The following is a 26,080-nucleotide window of genomic DNA, read 5'->3' as shown; positions in this document are numbered from 1 at the left end:
GTGACAAGCCCACTTCACAAAGCAGTTAGACTTGACTGGTCAGTTAGCGATGTGATTAGGGTGATACTGTGAACTTTCACCAAGTGCCATCTTCTAAGTTTTATCTCCAACTACTCATTGAATATCATTTCAAACTGGGCCATTGTGTGGCTAGACAATTGTACAGGTTTTCATCCACATCTTTTCAGCTCCCCACAGCCCCACACAAGTGTGGCTTTCAACACGGAAAGATTTGTCTTAAAAGACTACCTGTGGATAGGCATGTGATTATCCCATAAGTAACTTTAAGACAGATTTTGGGATCCTCAGTGGCCCAATGGGTGAAGAAATGCTTGATGTTGATGGAAAGGTAGATAGATAGATACCAATGTTCAGCATCAACACATCTCACCGAAATGAGCACAAAACATATCCAAAGAAAACAACCCATCAAATACTTGCTACAAGTTAAAGAGACAAAAACCTTTTGTATTAATTCAACCCTTAGTTCTAATCAGACCTGCCTTAATTCTCCTGGTTATGGTGTCTTGTTGTAAGCTTAACATATATGTAGGAGAGACAATGGGAAGGAGAATATAGACTATGATATGTGCCTTTGTCTACGATATGTCATATCCATGAAATATCACTTGAATTTAAAGTTAATATTTCTGTCCTGTAATACTTAAATATGAATATTATAAAATATTTATTCTGAGTAAAGGTTTTAAAGAAGAATGTTATAACTGCTTTTAACAAGTATCAAATATGTTTATGTGAACCATTCATGTTTGTAATATTTGTTTAAGATGTGTTAAATGAATCTGATCTAGTGGTCAGATCACATTGTGACACTGATCCAGAGTTGGAATTTTATTTTCTTTCAAACTTGTATAATTAGTGGCACGCTTTGTGTAGTTGGGCTGCTGGCTTATAGGATGTTGCTTGCTAAGGTGGTGGAATTAAGTATCATGCTTCCCATCCGCTTCTCTCTCCCCCAGCCTAAGGTAGTTGTGACTGTCAATGTGACCTCCCCTGACCTGTTTCGCATAGTCTTCCGCTATGTGAACCGCGGATCTACTGATGTGAAAGGAATGGTCATGGTCAGCGAAATAAGTCTTGATTGTGGGAACTGTAAGTGGCTTTTAGACCTCTATTTACATTAAATGTCTTTGCTAATTAGTCACCCCCTTCTGCAAGTCTAGTGATTTGCTCCAGTGTATAGTTGGCATTGCTTGTAGGTGTGAACGAGGCTAACATGCTTTGCAGGTGGATTTTTTTCAAGTAAAGGGAGACTTTGCATCTATTATATGGTGATGATCAAATCTCCTTTGCTAATTATAGTCCTAGTCACACCTATGTGCCATTGTCAAATTCCTTTTCATTTTTACAGAATAGAGTCAAAATAACGATGCATGTGACGGATTCGGAGCTTTATTTGTTTCGTTTCATCTTGAGGTATATTAATACAGGATCTGCCACTGTATTTGGCAAAGTTACAGCTTATCAGGGACAAAGACCAGGTAAGGTTTTAGCCCCATGTGTGCTGACCTCTACAAGTTGGTAGTTAAAGTGAGTGCTTCAGTACGGTGCAGTAAAACAAACCAGTTACTCAAAGTCATCAGCATTAGCAAAGAAGAGCCCAACAGAGCTTAGAATTGTATAGTTGGTTTATTAGGCCTAACTGGGCTCTTTGCCCCCTACAAGCATTGCTGCTGAAATCCACTCAAACTCGCAGAAGCTGTTGCTGGGCTCTATGTTCCTCGACACCTGAGGTGGAACTGGACGTTCCTCTTCTAATATCTTTGGGAACCTAAGGAGCTGATATTGGACCCTTCCTTTATTCTCCTACTTTTTCTTCACCTCCCACTTTGGCAGTTTGGGAGTTACTGATGCCATTACTGGACTTGTCTAAAGTACACTGACCAATTTAAGGAAATGAAGCATTGAAGCTGAAATTATAGTCAGAGACTAAAGTCGTTGAGTAGTAATTTGTGGAGTTTCCTTTGAATTAACATGGGGGAGGAACAATACTGTATAGGGCTGATTTTCTGAGTTCAAGTTATCCATGAGACACCCTGTTGTAACGCAAACTCAGAATGTCAGCTGGCATTTCTTCCTCTGGTCTTTGATCCAAGATTTTAATCTTAAAATAAAACAGCACTGTTGACTGGCGGTAAAGAATTTGCTGATAGTAGAAACTCTGTTTAAAGTTTTTTTTATAGAATTCTCATCAGATTTAATCCAATCTTGGCCTCAAAATTCCTGGGTATTTGCCCCTGAGGCAGGTGGAATTGTGGTGTAAATCATACATGCAACCGAAAAGATTGTGGAATTTTTTTGCTTAAGTACAAAATTTTGATAATTTGCGATTACCTATTAATCCCTGCACCTGAATGCCTTGCTGCCAATAATCACATAAGAAATAGGAGCACCCCCTCAAGCCTGCTTCACCATTCAATAAGCTCATGGCTGATTTGATTGTGCCCTTGACTCCACTTTCCTGCCTGTTCCCTATAAACCCTTGACTTTTCTTTAGTTCAAAAATCTATCTAACTCAGCTTCTGCTACTGTCTGGAGCAGAGAATTCCAAAGCTTCAGAACCTTCTGAGAGGAAATTCCTCCTCGCATCCATCTTAAACTGAAGAGCCCTTATTCTGAAACTGTGCCCCCTAGTTCCACATTTTCCCCCAAGGGGAAGCATCATCTCAGCATCAGCCCTGTCAAGCCCCCTCAGAATCTTAAGTGCTTTCAATAAGATCACCTCTCATTGCTCCGAACTCCAATGATGTAGACCCTAACTGCTCAGCCTTTCCTGATAATACAACCTCTCCATCCCAGGAGCCAACCTAGTGACCCTTCTCTGGACTGCCTACAGTGCAAGTATATCCCTGACCCCATGTTAGAGAGCATTGTACATTAGTTTCCTGCAGTTTGCTTGCTCCAAAGCTCGAATTAAGACCAGATTTTCAGGGGCTGCAGGAAACAAATCATTCTCTGATGTTTTATTGTAATTTTCTGGGCATTTATTTTTGAACTGACCCTCATTACGACCTGCAATATATTTTCTGTTTCTTTGAATGCCTTTCTGGTTGCAGGTTCTGAAACATGCTGTGGCTGATATTCACAGGATGGTTAAATGAGTTAAAACTTTAATCTTTATCTTTAGAAAAGGAGTATATGACGTGAGTTTGGTGCTTTCCTTGGACCCCAATTGTTTACACTAATTGACACCCATTTTTACCTTCAAGCCTGTTCTGGAGCAATTGTCAGGGAATTTGAGCACAAATTGGCATCAGAATGGGGGCTTTTGGGGGTCAAACGTTTGTATTGGGCCTACAGAGGAAACTCCAAGCCTGTGTCCTCGCTCAATTTCACAGATACATTTCCAGCTGGGCTTGCCCAGGTAGCAATTATGAGCAGCAACACTCTCGGATTAACATCGCTCAGGTCCAGAGTAGCTGAGAAATTGTCCCCACTGAAATGAGTTAACTCAGTATAGTTTTGGAATGGAACCTTGGACTGGGTGGTCAATTATTTTATATTAAATTCTGTCTCTGATTAGCTACTGTTATAAGATATTTGAGATTATAGAGAAAATGCAGCTTAGGCATTGATTTGCATTTCCCATAATGAACAAACAGAATGCCGAACTATATCCTGGCCGGCCCCAATTCTTCACCCTTGGTAATCTTCATCTCGTCAAAATCTCTGCTACCTGTGCCGTCTCCCCTATTAAGTGCCATTCACTCATCACCCCTGTGCTCCATTGGCCCCCAGTGCCCCAAGGTCTCAAGTTTGAAATTCTCATCCCTGTTTAATTTCCTCATAGTGTCACTGCTCCCTTTCTGCTGTCCTGAGACCTCCAGATCCAAGCTATCTGCTTTTGCACTCTGACGCATGTACCTCCCTTTTCTTCACCCCACTACTGGTGGCCATGTCTTCGGTCGCCTAGGCACCATACTCTGCAAATCCTCACTAAACCTCTCCAGCTCCTTGGAAACCCACCTTGAAACTCATCTGTTTATCAAGTTTTAGGACAGCCCTATTAATATCTCCTTTGTCTCTGCATTCATTTCATTTTGTTACATTGCTGTGAAGTATCTTGCAACATATGCTGCATTAAAGTTATTACATAAATGCAAGTTATTATTGGGTGATGCCAAATAGTGTGTCAGAAGAAACTCTGCTTTAACTAAACTGATACTGTGACACTGTGTCTAGTCATGGTCACTGAGGCAAAAGCAAAATATTCAAAACCTGGGTATGGTGCAGAGAAGTCCTTATAATATCGAATACTGAATTATAGGGAGAGACTTGCAAAGAAGTGGCTGTGATGTATGTAAGATAGTAAGTAGGACAGAAAAGGATAAATTTAGAACATTACTTCAACTAAATTATGACTCTGGGTGACGGGGGCGTTCAAACCAGTGAAAGGCAAATGTAGAACTGATATCTGGAAGTGGTCTTCACAGAGGGAATGAGCAACAGCTACAAAGAGCTTTCAGGTAGGGAAATGAGGGTGAAAAATCTGGGGTCTTTGTAGATGGATGATTGCTGCCTTATCTGTGGCCATTTTGTGAAAAGACTGGCTGTTGAAATACATTGTAGGAACTAAAGTAAATGGCCAGCTGTGTTGCTGCCCAATGCACCCAATCACATATGTTGGAAATTCCCATGATCTTTCACAGCGTTCTTCAAATGTGGTCCTAACCACACCACCCTGATTTAATTTGTGTCATCCTCGTTAAGCTCAGCAGCGAATGTAATTCAATTGATAGATTCATTGGAAATCTGGAAAAGCCCCTATAGTTCTGGTCATATTCTTAAATCTTTTGTTTTATATTATTATTCTACCCTTCTCCCACTTGTACTGAATGATCTTCCTGTACTTGAATAGGGAAATAATGTTATTTTGTGTCTTGGCGTCCAGGTTCTGAGCAGACAAAGCAGATCATTTTTGCCCCCAGCACAGAGCCAACCTTTGTCACTGTGCCACAGAATACATTCGTGGAACCATTTGTGCTCAACCCTGGTGCGTGGTCTGTGGTCATCGAAGCAGAGGGCATCCTCTTGGTAAGAACCATTTGCGTTGGGCTTCGTGTACAGGAACAGTTGTAGCAAAAGGCAGAATGATGCACCGATGGCTTTGTTTGGGGCAGAGCAAATCTTAACTTGGGCAATGGCTCTGGGTGCACATAGTTAGATGTACACTATGTACTTTTTGAATGCTTAAGTATTTGTTACTCTACCGTCCATGCCATTGAATTCTTACTAATTCAAGAACTTTTTCAGGGGGTGTTGTACAGTTCAGGAACATGAAAGGAAGACATTTGACCCCTGGTCCTAGGTTTGAGATGGTGGAATTCTTTTACTAGGCAAATTAGAGTCAAAACTTGAGAAATCAGAAGTGCTGAAAATTCATGACAGGACCATCATGGTGTATTGAAAAACAACTTAACATTTGCGGTATAGACAACAATTTTCATAACCAAGGTACTGACACAACAACTACATTTGGAGCTATTATTACAAACATTGTTGGGGGTAGGCGATAGCATCAAAGAGAGAGACGTAGGGCTGGATTTTGCGGGCAGGGTAGGAGGCACTGTTTTTTTCTACCCACCCCCCACCACCCCTGAAGAAAAGTCGGCCAGCAGCCGATGCACCCAAAAGAAATGCACTCCGCAGCCATAATACACTGTGGGTGGGTTAACCTGGGTGATGGTGGGACTTCCGCCCCCCCAGTGGGAGGAGGTCTCACCCTCAGAGCTGTTGGCCAATCAAATTGGCCAGCTTCAGCAGTCCCGGCATCACCAGAACTCAGTAGCGGGTGATGCTGGGACTGCAAGCAGGCCCAGGAAGCAGAGAAAATGGACGTAAGCCAGCTAAATTGGACATTTTTGAGTGGGGCAACGTTAGGCAGCCTAGGGAGGGGTGTGAGGTGGTTGGGGGGGTTGCTAGTTTGGAGGCTAGGTTGGAGGGAACGGTGGGGGTGGTAAAACTTTGGGTGGGGTGCTCCACTGTGTACTGGGGAGACGCATTCCTGCCTTTCTGCCTGTATTCAGAAAAACAAATGGCCTGCCCACCTGTAGTGTATTATGTGGGTCAATTAAATTGTTAACAGGCTCAATTGACCCCACTTAATTATTTATTTAAATACGGCAGGTTGGTTGCCAATTTCAGTGCCAGTCCACCCACTGTGTTATGGTGGACAGCTTGGGTGGGCAGGAAAATGGTGCTCCTCCCCCCCAGCTGGGCCAGAGAAATGCTCAGTGGGAGGAGGCCGTAAAACCCAACCCTCAGGATTACAAAATCTATTTAAAACAATTTTTTTTTTTTGTTTAAAATGGCCAGCACACTCTATGCTTGGGCCAGAAGCCACATACCATATCACTTTAAGGCAGTTCCAGAGATAACATATGTTGGTTTAGGAGTCTCCATTTTAAGCCAGTTGGTTCTTCCATAAGGCCTGGGCAGGGGCTGTGTGTGGGGGGGAGGTGTGAGGGGGCAGTGGTGGTGGTTGGATAGATGAAAGGAGGGGCTAATGTGAGTTGGCAACAGGCTACAGTAGTGGACTCCTGCAATTCCTGGCTCCATTTGAGGTAATATAGAAAGAAAACTTACATTTCTGTTGAGGCCTCCTACAGTTCCTTAAAAGAACTGCACTGCTGGTATAGGCTGCACATTGAATCAGTCATCTTGAGCAAGCCACTGCCTGGTGTCTGCTTCTGCCCTGGGCTGGTGAATCTGCAGCCGGGATCTTCAAATAAACAACAGGGCTCTGACTTATATTTGCAAGGTGCCTAACACTGGCTGCAGTCAAATGGTATGGTTGCCACAAAAGCCACCCTTACCAATATGGTGGTGTGCCAATAGAAGCACAGGAAACTGTTTGGGAAATGAGTGCAACAAGGTCCAACTTGTACCTGTGAAAATCTTTACCACCCAGGTAAGATATTTTAATTAAAAGGACGCTTTTATGATTCCTCTTCTACTCTCACTGGTTTACTCATTGATTCATGTACTGTCCACATCCTTGGTTAGGAGAGTATGATGGTTTTACCATCAGACGAATCCATAGGGGCATCACATGAAGACTCTCAGTTGACCAACCAAGAGATGGCTCTTAAACTCTTCCTTCCTCAAATGGCAAGACTTGTCAGCTTGCTTCCTTTGCAGAAAAGCAAGGTACCTGTGCCAGTTCAGGCGAGGTTCCAAAGCCAGGATTTCTATTTAAAAGTGTTAATACTGTTACTGCAGCTGTTGCAGATTCTCCTCTAGCCTTGGATGGCGTCATGTAGCCCTTTGCCAAATCCACCAAGCTACATTTAGATCTGAGCTGTCGGGTTTTCGATTCATTATTTGCTTTGAGGTTGGTTGCAGTAAATATTCTTTTCCAAAATGTTCCCCCCACACAGCCCTTTTGTTCTTTAATAAATGTAATTACTTACTGCTTCAGTTACCAACTCATTTGCACATTCAGAATTTGCTATTAATTTCATAAATAGCATTGGGAGGCACTACCATTCAAAATCCAGTGCTTGGAGATTTTTGGGTTTAAATCATAAATACTTCCAAGCAACCTTTCAACAAAAAATTAAGAACATGAAAACTGTTGCAAAATTTCCCTCCGAAGTTACAAAATACATTGTGGAACAATGATTGACCTGTCCCTTTGCTTGGCTAAAAGCCTGAAACTTAAACCTGACATAACGTGTTCTTGTTAAAATGCAATTTAACTGCGTAAAACTCTTTACATGATGTTGTTAGGAGTTCTGATGCTACCTTTTTGGTGATGGAGCGGGCAGGATCACTGTCTTGCCATCACATAATTTGCTTTGGAATTAATCATATTGAATCGGAAATGAAGCAATCACAATCGGAACTGTTTTGCTTCTCTTTCTCACGGTTTAGAATTCTCTTAAGACTGGTGATGGAGGGCATAGTCTCCATATAAAGTGCTGGCTTCCATGAATAAATAAAATCTAAGTTTTTCTGCAACATCATAGGAGAAATCTTAGTTTTATCAATTGCAGCCTCTGTTTCTGTCTAGGCTCTCAGAGCTGGGAAAAGACATCCAACTGATGATGCCTGTGATCAAGTGGCTCCCTTGAGACACGCAAGGATTGGCTTCTTTTTCTGTCTGGCATGTCAATCTGGAGACAGAGGCAATTAAAGAAAATCAGGGCTAACCAAGTAACAGTTTGATAATTGTATTTTTTTAATTAACTAAATGAGCAGAAAATTGGCTTAAACCTACTGTCCTCGTGAAAAAGTTTCTTTGACAAGACTTTTTTTTTAAATTGAAGGAAAAGAATAGACAACACTTTCAAAGTTATTTTTATTAAAGTTCAGGAAGCTCAAAACATCTGGGTTGGGAGAAGATACTACTGGGGCCATTGTACAGGGAGGCCAAGTTTATGTGGCAGAGTCTGTATTCCATGGGTTATTGCCTCATGTAAGAAGTGTCCTTACTTCTTGTGTGGATCGCGGTGAAAAAAATGGCTGACCAACCTTCAGCTCCGCACTTTTATGTTGAGCTTTGGCAGAGTGCCTGGGAATACTGCTCAGGAGTTCACCTGATAGGCTGAGCGGAACTTGGTGCCAGTTGGAAGCTGGCATAGATTTGCACTGGTCCTTGGGGAGGCCCTAAGACTGAAGGAGACGAAAGCTATCAGTCTACAGTGGGATCTGTTAACCTTTGGAGATGATGTTTGCTTTCTTCCATAGAAACTGTGAAAAAACTTGAAAAGATAAATTGCAACTGATGAACTTGTTGCATCCAAGATTGTTATAGGTTGAAGTTCTGATGGGAGAAGAGTTTTGAAAATGAAAACATAGTTGTCCAAAGCTATGTAATTTTTATTATGAGAGACAGAACCAAATACAAAAATGCAACGTTACTCTTGTACAGAGGCTCACATTTGCTTTATCTTGCAGGATTACCTCGTCCTGCTGCCGAGTGCTTACTATGAAGCACCAATACTTCAACTCAAAGTGACTGAACCCTGCACCTATACAATCAGCCCTCAGGACACCACTCAGAAGTTAGTATGACAAGAAAAGTGGTGGGTTTTAGTCGAACAAATTACTCTCCTCGTGAAACTTTTGGACGCTTCTAATTTCTGATTTGGTTGATTCCTGTTTTGTGCACAGCATGATCCATTCATCCAGATTCAATCCTGAGTGTACAGCAGTAATGGAATATTAAAAAAAAATCATTGGGATTTAAGCAGACTTACTATGGGTTTCACAATCTTGACTTTACTCCCTTATTTTGCAGTTTAATAAGAATCTGTGGATCAGTGTAACAGCTTAGAACTTACTGTAGCTGACATTAGTGGATGAAACTTTGACACATTTGTATGATATCCTTCTATTTGCTATTTTAATACTGGCATTAACCCGTTTATTTTAAACAGAGTTAACTTCTCCCTGTGAACTATCATCCATTTTCATTGTCAGCAGTAATTTTTAGGCTAAAGTGTATCTTCTGAAACTTTTCTGAAGTCCATAATGGTGACGCAAATTGGTTTTACGTTGTTTTCCTTGTCCTTTTTTGAAAATACACAAAGTAAAATAGAAAAGGCTAACCATAGTAATAAAAACAGAAAATGCTGGAAAAACTCAGCAGGTCTGGCAGTATCTGTGAAGAGAAACAGAGTTCACGTTTCGAGTCCATATGTCTCTCCTTCAGACCTAACCGTAGTCCATTGACAAATTACAATTGCCACTCTCCACTGACACTGAGGCTTCACTTAGGATAAAATTGTCACAGGCTGAGCCTGAGCAAGCTGTGGAACTGACCAACTTGGACCTTCCTGGCAGTCCAAAGGAGTAGTATTGCAGGATTCAACAGAGATACCTCTGGATTAGGCAATGGGAGAATGTAAATATAGAGAGGGGAGGAAAGTCTGGTTTAGCACTGTGGTTTCTGGCCATGTAAGAATAATTTACAAAATAATTATGTAATTTATTTATTTTGAAAGAAAATTTGTATTGCTGAATAGTTGACCAAATCATGCATGCTGCTGGCTGACTATGGAATTACTGAACCATGCTCGATTCATCTCTGAAAAGATCTTGTAGTTTCTGCAACCACCCATTCAACATCCACTACAGCATTCTCTGCGGACAGGTTACTAACATTTTAATGCTTATTGGGATAGGAAAGACAGGGAGGAATACTTTTTGAAGAAGCAAATGATTCTCTTAACTCAAGGTCCTTGACATTTATTGAAAAAGAAACATAAATTTTATTTCTGCCATAAAGATATGAATAAGATTTCCCTTTTTATCAAGGGAAGTTATGGATGTTGTTCTGGCCCAAGTACTTTGTGATCAGCAACGATTGTGGCCTCTAGGTGTTTGATTCCAGGAAATGGGAATGCCTGTGGTATGGTTTCCTAGAATTGAGTGGTCCAGAACAGTTGTCAAGCCAACTTTGAAGGTGCTGCCTGTTTCTTGCAGCAGAACCATTCTGGAGACTCTGGACGAACACCATGGAGAGCTCAATGGTGAATAAAACATAGATGTTCCAAAAAAATGTCAAGAGGTAGTTGCCTACTTGCTTCTATATTGAACACAAAGTACTCCTCCTTGACTTCTCTTTCCCTTTAAGAAAAGTTATTTTTACTAGTGACAATTGCTATAGCTTAGATTTTCTGACCATCAGGAATCAGATGACGTATTCCCAGCATTAACATGTTATTTGAAAATGTAGGGGGACCTATTCAGTGGCTGTCACTTTAGGCTCATACTAGCAGACATGGCGCCCAATGCCAGAGAGACTGCAGAATGTCTCCCAACCTTATGTCCTGCCCCCAACCGCCCTACAAAAGGAAAATCTAATTCCTTGTTCTTTATAGAGTCACATGACTGACATTGCACAGCACTTTTGTCTTTTCATTCATTCACAGGATGTGGGCATCAATGCCAAGGCCAACCCATTCTTGCTGGGGGTGATGACTGTCTCCTCACAGACCCTCTTGTTGGTGTGGAGATCATTGCCAAGGCGAGTGTGATATTACCAACCCTAACTGCCTTTGAGAAGGCAGTTGAACTGTCTTGTTTTCAAGTGAGTGGCTTGCTAAGCAAGTTGATAGGGCAGTTAAGAATCAACCACATTGCAATGCATCTGGAGTCGCAAGTAGCTCGGGCTAAGAATGGCAAATTTCCTTTCCATAGCAGGATTAGTGTTTTTACAACAATCTGGTAGTTTCATGCTCACTGTTACCTAGACTAGCTTTATATTTTAGATTAGTTAACCAAATTTAAATTCCAAGTTACTGTGGTGGGCTTTGAATTCATGCCTCCAGATCATTAGTCCAGGTCTCTAGATCACTAGTCTAGTAGCGTACCCACTATACTACCATACCTCAGATAGAACCTTCATCAAGAACTACAATTCTGAGAAACATTCCAGAACATCACACCTGTATGTTCGAATGTAATTTAGGTTTCAGATTCCTTCTGCCACAGGTTTTACAGCAAAGAAGAGATGTTCGCTCAAATACTTACTCAAAAATTAAACCCTGGTATTTATTCAGTGTATTGACACAAAATGGAAGGGTCTCTCTGTCAGGGAATTAAGTGTCAAATGTAACATTTATTTGGGTTTCAAAGGATGGTTTAATCATGGTTATTAGCTGATGCAATGTGTCTATTTATCCACAGCTGTTTGCTGTACAGACATCTATCCCTGGACAGCTTCCCCTCAATTCAGGCTACAGAAGGCATGTGTGCCTATGAAAACTACCTCCATAGCCAGTGCCAGGTGGTGCAGCCCACTCCAAGACATCCCTCAATGGTTGTCCTCAATGATGAACAGGTATGTAAAACACTAAAATGATGCCACGGGTTGCCGGTGAACAAGCATTGATGCATACATCTGAACTGCTTCTCTCCACTATTTTACTGGAGATTTTACCTCGTTAAACTAAACCAGTCAACACTTCCACAAAACTAGGGGAGAGAGGAATTGTAAACAAACGGGGGAGCATTCATCTGCTGATATGTCATGGTATCATTTCAATAACTAGTATTAATAATCACATTTTAACTCATCACTTCTTCTAGTTTCTCCATAATGGCCTATTTAACTTTTGCATTATTAATGGGAGAACTTTTTTGCTCAATGACATTGGCGATGTGATCTGCCAATGACTGTTTGTAACCTTAGCTGCAAGATTAGTTATTTGAGTGAATTTTTAAATGGCAGAACAGAGGTGAAGACTCCCCTCCACCGCTTTATGCTTTCGCCTCTCTGACCAATATACTGAACAATTTCCATTATCTATGTCGATCGATTGTATAAGTTTGTGATGCAATCCATCACATCATCCAGCCGTGGGTTTATTGGCTGGCTTCTCGATCCAATGCCATCATTTCCAGACTGCCAGAACCCAAAGCTGACTGTAAAATGACATTTCTACAAATGTATCGTTTGCACAGCTGCTGGACACCAGACAGTGAAATATGGAATTAAATCACCGTCTGTTAAAATCCAACAATTATATAAATTAATTCTTTCCTTCTTAGATCAGCTAACTCCAAATAATTTGCTTGTAGTTGAAAGGAAGATGTGCATTTATATAATGCCTTTCATGATCTTATGATGAACCAAAACCAATGAAGTATTTTTTGAAGTGCATGGCATAATGGAGGCCATTCAGCCCATCGAGTTCATGTTGGCTTTCTATAGCAAGCCAGTCACTCCCATTCTCCTACTCTATACCTGAAGCTCTGCAAGTTTATTTCCCTCAAGTGCCTAACCAATTCCCCTTTGAAATCATTGTTTCTGCTTCCCCACCCTCATAGCCAGTGAGTTCCAGGTCATTGCCAGTTGCTGCATAAAAAATATTCTCCTCAAACCTCCCTGCTGCATCTTTTTCCCAAAACTTAAATATGTGTCCCCTGGTAACTCTTGTGCTATCAACTAAGGGGAGCAGCATTTATTTGTTTACCTTATCTAAACCTGTCATAATCTTGTACACCGCTATCAAAACTCCCTTCAATCTCTTTTGGGCCAAGGAAAACAGTCTCAGCTTCTTCAATCTAGCTTTGTAGCTAAAATTCTTCATCCCTGGAACCATCCTGGTAAACCTTCAGTGCACCCACTCAAGGACCCTCACATGCTTCCTAAAGTGTGGCATCTGTATTGTATTGTAGGTAGTTAATTTGCACATAGACTCCCACAAACAGCAATGTGATAATCTCTTCCACTAATACCAGTTGAGGAATAAGTATTGGCAAGGGCACCAGAGAAACCCCTTTCACCTTCTTCAAAATAATTCCATGGGATCCTTTCATCTGCTCAAGAGAGTAGATGGGACTTTGGTTTAACCTCTTACCCAAAAGACAGATCCCCAGATTAAAATTTGTCTAACTTCAGGTATCTTGCTTGTTCAATTGTGAGTCTTATATTTTATTTCTTTACAAAGCCCTGCCTCTTAGCTCGGCTGTGCTAAGCATTAAGCCTCATTCACAGAGAACCATGCAGCAAAGCAAGAGGCTACTCAGCCTATCATATTTGTGCTAGCTCTTTGAAAGAGCTATCCAACTGTTTTCCCTACCCTGCTAGTTCTCCATAATTCTTTTCAAATATTTAACAAATTCCTTTGGAAAGTCGTTATTGAATCTGCTCCCACCACCTCTTCACGTGCGCGTTCCAGATCAAAATAACTTGGTGCATTTCTGTTTTTAAAAAAAAGCCTTATTTTCCTCTAGTTCTTTAACCAATTATCTTCAATGTGTGTCCCCTGGCTTCAAATCTTCCTGCCAGTGGAAACAGTTTTTTCCCCATCTTTCCACTTTTCACTTTGGTATGGGATTGCATTTAATTTCCTTCAATAAAGTAAAACCCTTCATTTTTCAAGGTTAACGTACAGCTGGGGATGAGGATTCCACACTTGGGTACCTTTGTGGTGCTGATTGAATACGCGACTGAAAGCGATCCAGGCCAAGGCATCATTGTGAATGCTTTAGGTGGTCAAGGCCAGTCGGGCACTGTCAAGCTGAATCATTGCAAATACAGGTAAGGTGGTTGGAATATTTGTGACCTCACGAAAACAGTCCAGAATTTGTTTCAGCCGTCTGTGGAACAGACCATACAGAATGAGAGCTTTTTGGGGACCACAGAAGAGTTTAAGCGGTGTAGTTGTGCTTGCTTAGGTCTTGCTTAGGCCTTCTGATTATCAAGGTGTTTTTTTCTCATGAATTTTCAGGCTTAGAAACAAAAAGAATGTAATGAGGTATAAACTGCAAAAGAATTTGAGAAAGAACAACAAAAGAGTTGTAAACACACCATTGCTATTCTCTTCATGGAGCTGAATGTTAGAAACAGTTAACGTACACCATTACTTCACCCTCAGCCTCTGCTCCCATAGAATTTAGATGGGGTGAGTCACAATTCTCTTGCAATTTAGGTGCAGGGTGATTGCCTTGATCTCATTAGTCCTGTTGCATAAAGTTTACTGAAAGGATTAACTCTGCAGAGAGAAATAAAATCAAAATTTGAAATCTGAGAGGCAGGCAGGTTTTCATGTTAATGTCACAGGTAAAAGGCCTGCTCCCTCAGGTCAGATCTGATATATCTGCTCTGGGTTAAAAACTTCATCTGTTGCCAGAAATAGGAACGTTTCATTCCTTGCCATTTAAAATGTCTGCACAACAAAAGTAGTTAGCACTGAACCCCTGTTGGACCAAATGTAGTGATCTTTATAGACTTATGATCACATTATTACACACTGTTAAACCTGTATCTTTTAATTGCTTGATGGATAAATGTGATTTGATGCTGTAATTAGTTACAGCCGTTGGCTGCAAACTGCCCTCTGGACTAATTTCCCAAAAGCTGGTGTACCTGTTCTGATGCTGTTGATCCCCAAGGATCACTGTAGTTTATAATCGAAGATTAATGTGCATTCCTTTGCAGATGTTTAGCCCTGTGTTGGGCAATTTTATTCATTCATGGGATGTGGGCTTCTCTGACTGGGCCAGCATTTATTGCCCATTGCCCATCCTTAATTGCCCTTGAGAAGGTATGTAGTGAGCTGCCTTCTTGAACCGCTGAAGTCCATGTGGTGTAGGTACACCCACTGTGCTCTTAGGGAGGGAGTTCCAGGATTGTGACCCAGCAACAGTGAATGAACAGCGATATATTTCCAAGTTAAGATGGTGAGTGACTTGGGGAACTACCAGGTGGTGGTGTTTCCATCTATCTGCTGCCCTTGTCCTTCTAGATGGTGGTGGTCGTGGGTTTGGAAGGTGCTGTCGAAGGAAGCTTGGTGCAATGCATCTTGTAGATGGTACACACTGCTGCTACTTTGTGCCTGTAGTGGAAGGAGTGAATGTTTGTGGATGTGGTGCCAATGAAGCGGACTGCTTTGTCCTGGACAGTGTCAAACTTCGAGTGTTGTGGGAGCTGCACCGATCCAGACAAGTGGGGAGTATTCACACTCCTGACTTGTGCCTTGTAGTTGGTGGACAGGCTTTGGGGAGGTGGGTTACTCGTCGCACAATTCCTAGCCTCTAACCTGCTCTTGTAGCCACAGTATTTACATGGCTAGTCCAGTTCAGTTTCTGGTCAATGGTACCGCCCAGGAGGCTGATAGTGGGCAATTCAGTGATGGTAATGTCATTGAACATCAAGGGGAGATGGTTGGATTTTCTTTTGTTGGAGATGGTCATTGCCCGACACTTGTGTGGCGCGAATGTTACTTGCCACTTGTCAGCCCAAGCCTGGATATTGTCCAAGTCTCGCTGCATTTGGACATGGATTGCTTCAGTATCTGAGGAGTCGCAAATGGTGTTGAACATTGTGCAATCTTCAGTGAATATCCCCACTTCTGACCTTATGATGAAAGAAAGGTCATTGATGAAACAACTGAAGGTGGCTGGGCCGAGGACAGTACTCTATGGAACTCCTGCAGTGATGTCCTGGAGCTGAGATGACTGTCCTCCAACAACCACAACCATCTTCCTTTGTGCTAGTTATGACCCCAACTAGCGGAGAGTTTTCCCCCTGATTCCCATTGACTCCAGTTTTGCTGGGGCTCCTTAATGCCACACTCTGTCAAATGTGGCCTTGATGTCAAGGGCAGTCACTCTTGCCTCACTTTGGGAGTTCAACTCTTTTGTCCATGTTTGAACCAAGGCTGTAATAAGGTCAGGAGCTAAGTGGCCCAGGCGGAACTCAAACTATGCATCAGTGAGCAGGTTATTGCTAAGTAAGCACCACTTGAAAGCACTGTTGATGATCCCTTCCATTACTTTATTGCTGATGGAGAGTAGACTGATCGGGCGGTAATTGGCCAGGTTGGATTTGTCCTGCTTTTTGTGTACAGGACATTTTTCCACATAGCTGGGTAGATGCCAGTGTTGTAGCTGTACTGGAACAGCTTGGCTAGCGGTGTGGCAAGTTCAGGAGCAGAAGTCTTCAGTACTATCAAGGTCCATAGCCTTTGCAGTCTCCAGTGCCTTCAGCCGTTTCTTGATATCACGTGGAGTGAATCGAATTGGCTGAAGACTGGCATCTGTGATGATGGGGACCTCCAGAGGAGGCCAAGATGGACCATCTGCTTGGCACTTCTGGCTGAAGACTGTAGCAAATACTTCAGCCTTATCTTTTGCACCCTTGTGCTGGGCTCCTCCATCATTGAAGATGGGGATATTTGTGGAGCCTCCTCCTTTAGTTTTCAATGAGTGAGTTTTGGTGTCAGTTCAAAACTCACTGGGTGCAGCAAAACAAAAGAGGTCTGGGGTATTTTAGCTCTGAAGCCTCTTTTAATACAGTCAACTTAATCCCTACCTGTTCCAGGCAGGAAGTTGACGGGAAGCGATGGAAGTTTGTCCAGCCCCAGCAAGCAGCTGCCAAGCCATCCCATGGTGTTGTTGCTATTGGGGACGGCAAGGTGGGGATGAAGTCCAAGGTACAGAAGGCCTAAAGCTTCCTTTGTGGGGCCTCATGCTCTTCCTGGCCCCTCAACATAAGGAAAATGACATTTAAAACCCTAAACTTTCTTTGTCTTTTCTGGTTGCAGTGCTCATTGTGTTGGCCTGGCAAAAGAGGCTTTGCTATTTCCTGCTCATTCCTCTTAGTAAAAATGGCAGTCAGTTTTACATGATATCATTGGGACCCGACACACATCTTTTTAAAAATAAGATCCGTCTGGTTTTGGCCAGATTCTTGTCTCCTACTCAGTAAGGCATGATAAAATTATGATGGGTTGATTCCCAGTGGCTCTAGAACGAGTAAGTGAGCTGGGTGCTTTCAGTGGCTTCCTACTTTGTTCCTACTGGTCAGGTAGGATTAAATGGCCCTTGTTTCTCTGAATAGAAAATCCTGTAATCGGACTTGAAGACATGAGTAACATTAGTTTCACAATCAGCAGTGTGGCTAGTTTCACTGATAATACAGTCTTCTAATGCATTAATCCTTCGTTTATTGCAACAGACATTAGATGCCCTTTGCAGACTTTTGGATCAAATTTTCTCCCATTGTCTGCAAAGCGTGGGAAAAATCCAACTCGTCTGTCCTTAAGCCATGAGTGAGCGTAATCCTTTTGAGCAATCCTAATTGGGGGATTGGAAGCTGAAGGGTAAAAGCTGTAATGCAGATTTGTAGAGAGAGACTTGGTAATCTTGTTGGCACTGCAAAGTTTTAATTTTCAATTCTTGGGCTTCACAATCTGGCTTGAGTTTGGATGGAACGTAAAAGGAATTTGAACCACTCGTTTCCAAAGTCAACATTAACATACTTGTGTCGATACTGAAAATTGCAGATAACAGGGTTGGCAGTTGGCCAGATGTGCGGAGATGTGTTTAGATGCGTGGGAAAGTATAAGTAATCACTCTAGAAGTAATCCACGTCAATTATTGTGCGTCAAAAATGATGGATAAACAGAATTTTTGAAGAATAGTCTTTATTGTGCATGTTAGTTGGGGCAGATGCTGAGATGTGGGGCATTTGGTCAGGACCCTGGCTTGATCAAGTGTGGGTCCTGACCCCACAATGCTGGGTGCCATCACTTAACATGGATTTTGTCTGGATTGGCTAATTGGTGGCCAGAGAACATGCTCAAAGATGACAGAAGGCTCTTCCAATGCCCTATGTCACTTCAACAGTTTCCATTTTCCCTCCACCGTATGCATCCAATCCCTGTATACCTCCAGTCCTCACCAGGATGGTCTGAGAGCACTCTGCTTCTTTCTTGAATGAAGACACAACCGGTTCCCATCCACCGCCATTCTTCTCTTCCTGGCTGAGCTCTTTCTCACACTGAACAACTTCTCCTTCAACTCCACTCGCTTCCCTCAGGTAAAAGATGGTGCTATGGGTACCTGCATGGTCTTAGCAATGCCTGTCCTTTTGAACAATATGTGGAACAATCTTTATTCCAGTCCTACTCAGGCCACCCCCCTCATCTCTTTTTCCCGTACATTGATGATTGTATCGGTGTCACCTCCTGCTCTCACCATGAACTGGGAAACTTCATTGACTTTGTTTCAAATTTCTACCCTTCCCTCACCTTCCCCTGGTCCATCTCTGTCCCTTCCCTTCCCTTCCCTTCCCTTCCTCAACTTCTCTGTCTCCATTGCTGGAGATGGGGTATCAACTAACATTCACTACAAGCCCGCAGACTCCCACAGCTACTCTCATCAATTCCAACGATGTAACCTTTTTATATTAGTGCTTCGATATATCGTTTTTTTCAGAACCAAGGATTCCTCCCAGTGTGGTTGAGAGGGTCCTCTAGCACGTCTGATCTATTTCATACAATAATGCTTTCAGTTCTTGCAACCCCTCCCCTGTAGAGCCACGATAAATTTCCCCTTGTCTTCGCCTTCTATCTCACCAGACTTGTATTCAACAGATTGCCCTCTGCCATTTTTGCCAGCTCTAACATGATGCCACCACCAAACACTTCCCCTGCTCTCTCCTTTCAGCATTCCAAAGGAACTGTGCACTCTGCGCCACCTTGCTCCACCTCTCAGTTACCCCCACACCCCCCACCCCCCACAACCCCAAACCCTGTCTCATTCCTAGGCAAATGCAGGAGATGCAACACCTGCCCTTTTACCTCCCACCATCTCACTATCCAAGGCCCCAAACACTCCTTACGAGCGAAACAGTGATTTCCTTGTACTATTTTCAATGTAACATACTGTATCCGCTGCTCACGGTGTGGTTTCCTCTACACTGGGGAGACCAAACGCAGACTGGGTTGACCGCTTTGTGGAACACTGCCCTTCTGTCCGCAAATATGACCCCGAGCTTCCTGGTGCTTGCCACTTTAATCTTCCACCTTGCTCCAACTCTGACCTTTCTGTCCATGGCCTGCTACAGTGTTCCAATGAAGCTCAACGCAAGTTCAAGAAACAACGCCTCATCTTTCGACTCAGCACTCTACAGTCTTCTGCACTCCAGATTAAGTTCAACAACTTTAGATCCTAACCTCTGCCTCCATCGTGTTCTATATGTTTCCTTGCCAGGTTGGTCTTGTCTCATTTCTTTCTTTATCCCTTCACATAGTATTCAGCTGGTTTCTAGGTAGCCAATCATGCCTCATCTGGACACATCTTTTGTGACCCTTCTATACCCATTACCACTTTCTTTGGCTTTTGCACCATGAAATCTTTTGTAATTTAATCTCCCCTGTCTTCCACCCTATCACTAATCTTCCCTTCTTCCTGCCCCCTTCCCTCTTCCACTGGCTTAAAAACTCTTCAGTTCTGATGAAACTTGACCTGAAATGTCAACTCTGTTTCTCTCCACAGCTGCTACCTGTCCAGCTGAGTGTTTCCATCTCAGATTTCCAGTATCCACAGTATTTTGCTTTTGTGTTGTGTGAGAGAAGGTGCCTCCATCTTGAGGCACCCTGTCAGCAACTTTACCAGATTTGAAACGTATAAATGATCACAGCTGCAAGGCCACCATTGTGGAGGGAAAACCCCTTCCCAGGGCAGCCTGTGGCCACAGCTGTGACCAGGTAGGTGGTGAGGGGCCTCAAAGGCATTCTGGAGTGCTGAAAATTCCAGCCAGCCTCTGATTCCCCACCAAACCAGCATTCCCCAAAATGGGAAGTTGATGGTGCCAGTGAAGCTGCCAGCATTGCCTCAGTTCTCACCCCTGTTTCGGGCTGCAAATCCTGCCCGTGGTATGTACGCAAGGTCAATCTTGGAAATAACATGACCTCAGCTGGTAAAACTATTGAGAATAATTCAAATCTGGCTGCCAGCCTACCCTCTACATCAGAGCTCCTGGTGCTGTAAAATCCATGAATTGATATTGCTGAGTTTTAAATAACTACATGATCCAGCAACTCAGCAAAGAAATTCTCCTCAGAATTTTAAATGATGCTGTCTTGAGGTGATGTCATCCAGAGACAACTGCTGTGCTTTAACTTTATGTAGGTCCTACATAACTTTATGTAGGTCTATTGTCCCTGTCCCATAACATGCATTAGTCCCATTTACCATCGCTCTGTGTTCAATGACCTACACTGGCTCCCAATTAAACAATGCTTCAATTTTGAAATTCTCATCCTTGTTTTCAAATCCATCCAGGGCCTTGCCCTTCCCTGTCTTTGTAATCTTATCCAGCCCTATAATCCTTCTAGATAACTGCACTTCTCCAATTAGGTCCTCTTAAGTATCCCTGATTTTAATCACTCCACCATAGATGCCTTCATAGGTGCCTTCAGTTGCCAAGGCTCTAAGCATTAGCATCCCCTCCCTAAACCTCCCTGCCTCTCTATCTTTCATTCATCCTTTAAGATATTCCTTAAAACCTTGTGGGAGATGGTGGCATTGTGGTAATGTCACTGGGTGAGTAATTCAGAGACCCAGGCTAATGCTCTGGGTATATTGGTTCAAATCCCATCAATTAATAAATATAAAGCTAATCTCACTAATGATGACCATGAAACTATCATTGATTGTGGTTAAAAACCCGTTTGGTTCACTGTTCCCCTTAAGGCAAGGAACCCAGTCTGTGACATGTGACTCCTGATCCACAGCCAAATGGTTGATTCTGAAATGTTCAGTTCAAGGGCAATTAGAGATGGGCAACAAATGCTGGCTTTGTCCACATCCCATGAAAGAGTAAAGAAAGAAATAAACTACCTTGTCTACCTTCAAATTATTGTATGTGGTTTGGTGTCAAATTTTGCTTTATAACGTTCCTGTGATGCCTTATTGCATTAAAAGCGCTAATAATATGTTCTTATAGAAAAAGTAACTACAACAGCTTATTAAGATATGGCAGATCTTATTTCACAAGGAAATATAGTTTATTAAACAACTGGTAGAAGTAACAAACTTTTATAAAACTGAATCTTCTCTTACAATTGCAGAATTTTACACTGCATGCAAGAGGCTATTCAGTCCATCACACCTCTACTGGCCCTCTGGAAAAGGCTTAGTCTCATTTATCTGTCCTTTTTCCCCACAGACTTTTAAGGATTTCTGTTTCACTTATTTACTCAGTTACTTTTGAGAAGCTAGTAAGAATTCTGCTGCCACAATGCTTTGTTTTTGGTAATATATCTCGAGAAATAACAACTCTCTGTGGGGAAGAAAAGGGCCCCATGGATAGGACCATAAACCATGTAGCAGTTTCTCAACAAAAAAAACTGTCATTGTTTCCAGTGGCCAAATCAATGTTTTCATTATAACTTTCCCAACTCTGCGTCACATTTGGAACTTGTGATCGATTTTAAAATACCTGCTGTGTCGCTGATAGTTTATTGAATCCGTGTGGAGAGATTTTACTGACCCGGTAAGGCACCTCACCAAGCAGCCTGTACAGGAGACAGAAAAATAAAAATTTTCAAGGCTGGAAATCTAAAATTAAAAATACAAACTGCTGGAAAAGCACCAGATGCTGCACAGGAATGGAAAAAGGTCCTTTGACCAAATCAGCTAATTCTCTAGGAATATCAACCCTACTGCCCTTCTGTTACACTGAACAGTTTCTTAAAGACATCCTGGTCTCAGTCAGTTTACGTGACAATGCGCTCAAGCTGTTGTGTTAAGAACTGCTCCTGTGGTATTCATCCTAAACTTGTACTTAACACCTCTCAAGCATCTAAAAGTATAGTTCTCACTTAAGTAGCTCACACATATACTTCTGTGTGATAAAAGCAAAAAACTGCAGATGCTGGAAATCCAAAACAAAAATAAAAATACCTGGAAAAACTCAGCAGGTCTGGCAGCATCTGCAGAGAGGAACACAGTTAACATTTCAAATCCGTACTTCTGTGAGATCTCTGAAGTGGCTGTTCTTGAGACTGAAATGCCCTGGTTTTTCTAATTGTTTAATTGTAGCTCATACTGAGGATTAGTCTTGTAGCTCTCCTTGGCACCATCCCGAGGACTTGTGGTGTCACAGCAACCAGAACTACCTGCGATACTCCAGGCAGCTTGGCCTTTAAGTAAAGGCCTAATAAATAAAGGAAACATAGATTAATGTTTTGGGTGGAGGCCTTTCATCAATTCTTCTATCCTTTTTCTCTTTTTCCACCGGTTTCTATGTTGTGCCTGTATCGTGAAAAATAATGTTATAATGCTAGAGTGAAGTGGGAGAGAGACCGAGGGAAAATAATCGCCAGGGTAATAGTTTGTAAAGAGTTAAACCTTGAGGTCTGCAGTAACATTGCTTCAAGTGAAACAAGTTATTTTTGGCTTGCTTTGAGAAATAATGTGAATCATGAAAGCACTTTTTATTTTAAAGCCTTTCTGTTTCTGGGATGTGACTTCAGGAGGAGGTGCAGAGCGGAACCTAAATACTTCTCCACAGAGAGGAAGTGAGATCCAATTTAACTCTCTTAGCATCTTCCCTGAGCAGCACCGCTGTTGTACTCTCAGCTTGGGAGGTAGTGTGTCATTTGGAGAGAGGGTGGAGCTTTGATGGGAGAAAAATTATTTCAAATATAAATGTGAAAATCAATTTTTGTGTTCTGATTTGGTGCAGTGCAATACCACATTAATTTTTACGTTTGTTACATGTTATATGATTTTCTTGCTGAGCACGGCAATTTTGCTTGAAAGTTTCCAAGAAGCTGGGGAAATTGTGCTGATAACAAATCAGTATATAGTACGTGTCTTTGGACAACATTCAGGAATGTTCAAACCGCGTAGGGTTGAGGCACCTCGATGGTAGTATAGTTTGTCTAAGGTGCCAGGTACAGAATCATGGAGAACTGGGAACTGAGTCCATGCTTCTGAGTTCCTCACCATCTCCAATCCCCGATACATGCGGTTGTTTCCTTTATGTAGAAGGAGGGAAGTACCCAGCTGGGGTAAAAGCAAAATACTGTAGACGCTGGAAATCTGAAATAAAAACAGAAAACGCTGGAAAAATTCAGCAGGCCTGGCAGCACTGTGGAGATAGAAACAGAGTTCATGTTTCGAGTCCTTCTTCAGAGATGAAAAGAAGTGAGGTATTCAGGTTATACAGTGCCACTTGCCTTCCCTACCTCTCATCTGCTGCATGGCTTGTTAAATAAGCAAAGAATTGGAAAATTCTTCTGTGTGGTTTAATGGTCAATTCTGAGTGATGGTAAACTGGGATAATGGAGTGCTGCACTATAAATTGTAAAGACTTTGGGATGTACTCCAGCCTTATAATGGAATAAGCGCAGTTTGAACGAGTTTTCTTTTGCTGTCCACCCCTGTAATTCAAAGCTTTTTATTCCAGTTTTCTATGTCATGGAGTTGCAATTGATTCTTTGAACCGTGTTGCTGTGTATGAATTAACAACCAACGTTAAGCTGCAGCTCATTGCAGACTCAGCCAATGTTTTACTGGTAAGAGATTGGGGTATGATTTCAAATATAACAATTTTCTATCTGCTAATGCTTGTCCAGTAAATGTAAGCTTTCGCAAGACCAATTGGAGAACAAATAGATTTGATAGTGAAGGGTTAAAACTTGGCACTAGAAGCTACCTCATTTGTTTGGGTGGGAATGTATTAGACTGTAGTGTTCAGCATTAAATTCAGTGCACAATTGGACAGGTACATTGACCTCAAAGTTCTTATACCAGGCAGCATGACAATCAGGAGAGTGTTGTCCCCTCCCCCTCTGACCCCTCTTCTGCCAACAACCAACCCCTGCCTCAGTCAACCAAACAGCCAATGACTGCTGCCGGCCTGTGGGTAGGGTCAGGTCTGGATCTGGTTCACCTTTGACCTAGGCACTTGAAGAGGCTGCAGTTGACTGTTCCAACTCAACAAAATACAATAGACACTTGGATGATATATTAGGGAGCATTCAGTGCCTTTGGAACCAAATCCTTGCTGGAATTGCTAGATTTTTTGGAGAAAAAGATGATATTGGGGAGAAATACTATTTTTTCTCAGTGACAAGAGTTGCTGAAACTTGCTGTCAAATACAATGCTAAGGCATGAACTAAATCATATAGCGTGCTGCTAAACCTGCTGTATCCACTGAGCACCAACTTTTGTTGTGAAGTTTCACAGATCAGGCACTCCCAGTCACAGTGCTGGTTAGGAAATTGTGAACTTGCAGCCCAGAATTCACTCCATTTAAACTAAATTCAAGTAGCGTAGGTCCATTATTTCCTGGCCCCTCTTCCCTGCAATCACTGGTCGTCACTAGGTCTCCTAAATGTGGAATTGGTCCTTTAAAAATGTCCCTTAATGAGAAGCTAAACCATGTGCCGCAGTTTTATCATGTTACTCGCTCTTCTATAAAGATTGTTCTCTGTTGTATTGCTCTGTATTTGTGTTCTGAAAATATTGCTTAAAATCATGTCGCTGATGATGAGTGCTTTCTGCTGACTTGTGAAGACATAGGAATGTCCCTTTTGAGAGAATAAGAACTGCAGCGTCTCTTAGCGGGACACAATATCCCCTAAAATCTTGATAGGTGATCATAGATTCTTGTAGCTGCAACTATGAAAAATCAGAGATTCACAGTCATGTCCGGTGGCAAATGGGCTAAAAGAATAGAGCACTCAGATTTCAAACTCTACACAACTAGAACAGGACCAAGGACAGTGCTGTTACTGATTTCTGTTATTTGTTACAGAACAAGGTGTATCTCATACCTCAGGAGCAATTCACCATGGAATATGTACTGCCAGGAGTACATTGCATCAGTACTCATGGGATGTTTGCACCAGACAGGTGATTATCCAGCCTCGTATGTTTTTCCTGCAATTCTAAATGATACCACTTTGTAATCCAGCCTCTCATTATCTACATCCTACAGGAAGACGGAATTTTACATTAGAATTTCAACACTAAAACAATCAGAGGGGCTCAAAACTATTCTTTCCTGTTTTTAAGTCTGCATGAGCTCAATTTTTCCTGAAACTTAAAGCATTTCCCGAAAGAGAATGACGTGACTTTCGGAAGAAGTCACCAGCACTCACTATTAAGTGAAAATTTGCTGTTGTGGGATTTGCCCATAATTTGAAGCCCATCATTTAACATGTTTTAATTGTTTGATTATATTGCAATAAACCCTTAACACTGTTCAGATTTAGGATTTCTTATTTATTGCAGACTTGACACAGGTAGAATGTAGCCCATATTTTCCACAGGAGTTATTCCCAGTTGCTATAACTTTGATAGATAATCCAGAGAAGTATAGAGATATGGGACTGGACTTTAGCGCGCTGAATCAGCTCAGCACAGAGGCAGGCGACCTTTGTTCTCGACCCTGCTAAATTCCGGGAGGGCAGGAAAGTGAAGTTGCCTGTGTCATTAATTGGGTGCATTTATGTAATTAATGAGTCGTCAAGTGCTCCCCTTCTAACATCCTGAGATTTTTGCAGGGACAGATGGCCACTGGAGCTGTGTAAAGCTGAACAGCCCGAGCCTGTCAGGAATAGAGTCGGCAGAATTGAAAAGGGTTTATGTGATTTTTTTTTTTAAAAAGTGGAAATTTTGACGGAATTCTTTTACGCAGCAAGTAAATTTTAATAACACTAACGTTTCCCTAACCCATCCTAAGTTCCAGCTCTCTATCTGCCCTGACCAATTTGACTAAGCCCATTTCTTTTTTAAAATCATTCACAAAAAGCAGCTACAACAATGGCTGCCAAGTCAGGCCAGAACGTGGTCCTG

The 26,080-nt window shown here is 42.1% G+C and overlaps 1 protein-coding gene across 1 annotated transcript in view; it reads left to right on the top strand.

Moving 5' to 3' along the window:
- lama5 (laminin, alpha 5) overlaps window positions 1–26,080 on the top strand; it is a 262,194-nt gene that overhangs the window by 145,076 nt on the left and 91,038 nt on the right. Inside the window, exons 23-29 of the mRNA XM_041204512.1 lie at window positions 981–1,113; window positions 4,913–5,055; window positions 8,923–9,029; window positions 11,659–11,812; window positions 13,860–14,017; window positions 23,684–23,792; window positions 25,038–25,135. Of these exons, the coding sequence (XP_041060446.1) occupies window positions 981–1,113; window positions 4,913–5,055; window positions 8,923–9,029; window positions 11,659–11,812; window positions 13,860–14,017; window positions 23,684–23,792; window positions 25,038–25,135 (902 nt within the window). The remainder of the gene's footprint in view (window positions 1–980; window positions 1,114–4,912; window positions 5,056–8,922; window positions 9,030–11,658; window positions 11,813–13,859; window positions 14,018–23,683; window positions 23,793–25,037; window positions 25,136–26,080) is intronic.

This window comes from Carcharodon carcharias, chromosome 14 (genome assembly GCF_017639515.1).
Source record: "Carcharodon carcharias isolate sCarCar2 chromosome 14, sCarCar2.pri, whole genome shotgun sequence".
Taxonomy (NCBI): Eukaryota; Metazoa; Chordata; class Chondrichthyes; order Lamniformes; family Lamnidae; genus Carcharodon; species Carcharodon carcharias.
This window is presented reverse-complemented; position numbering and strand designations above follow the sequence as displayed.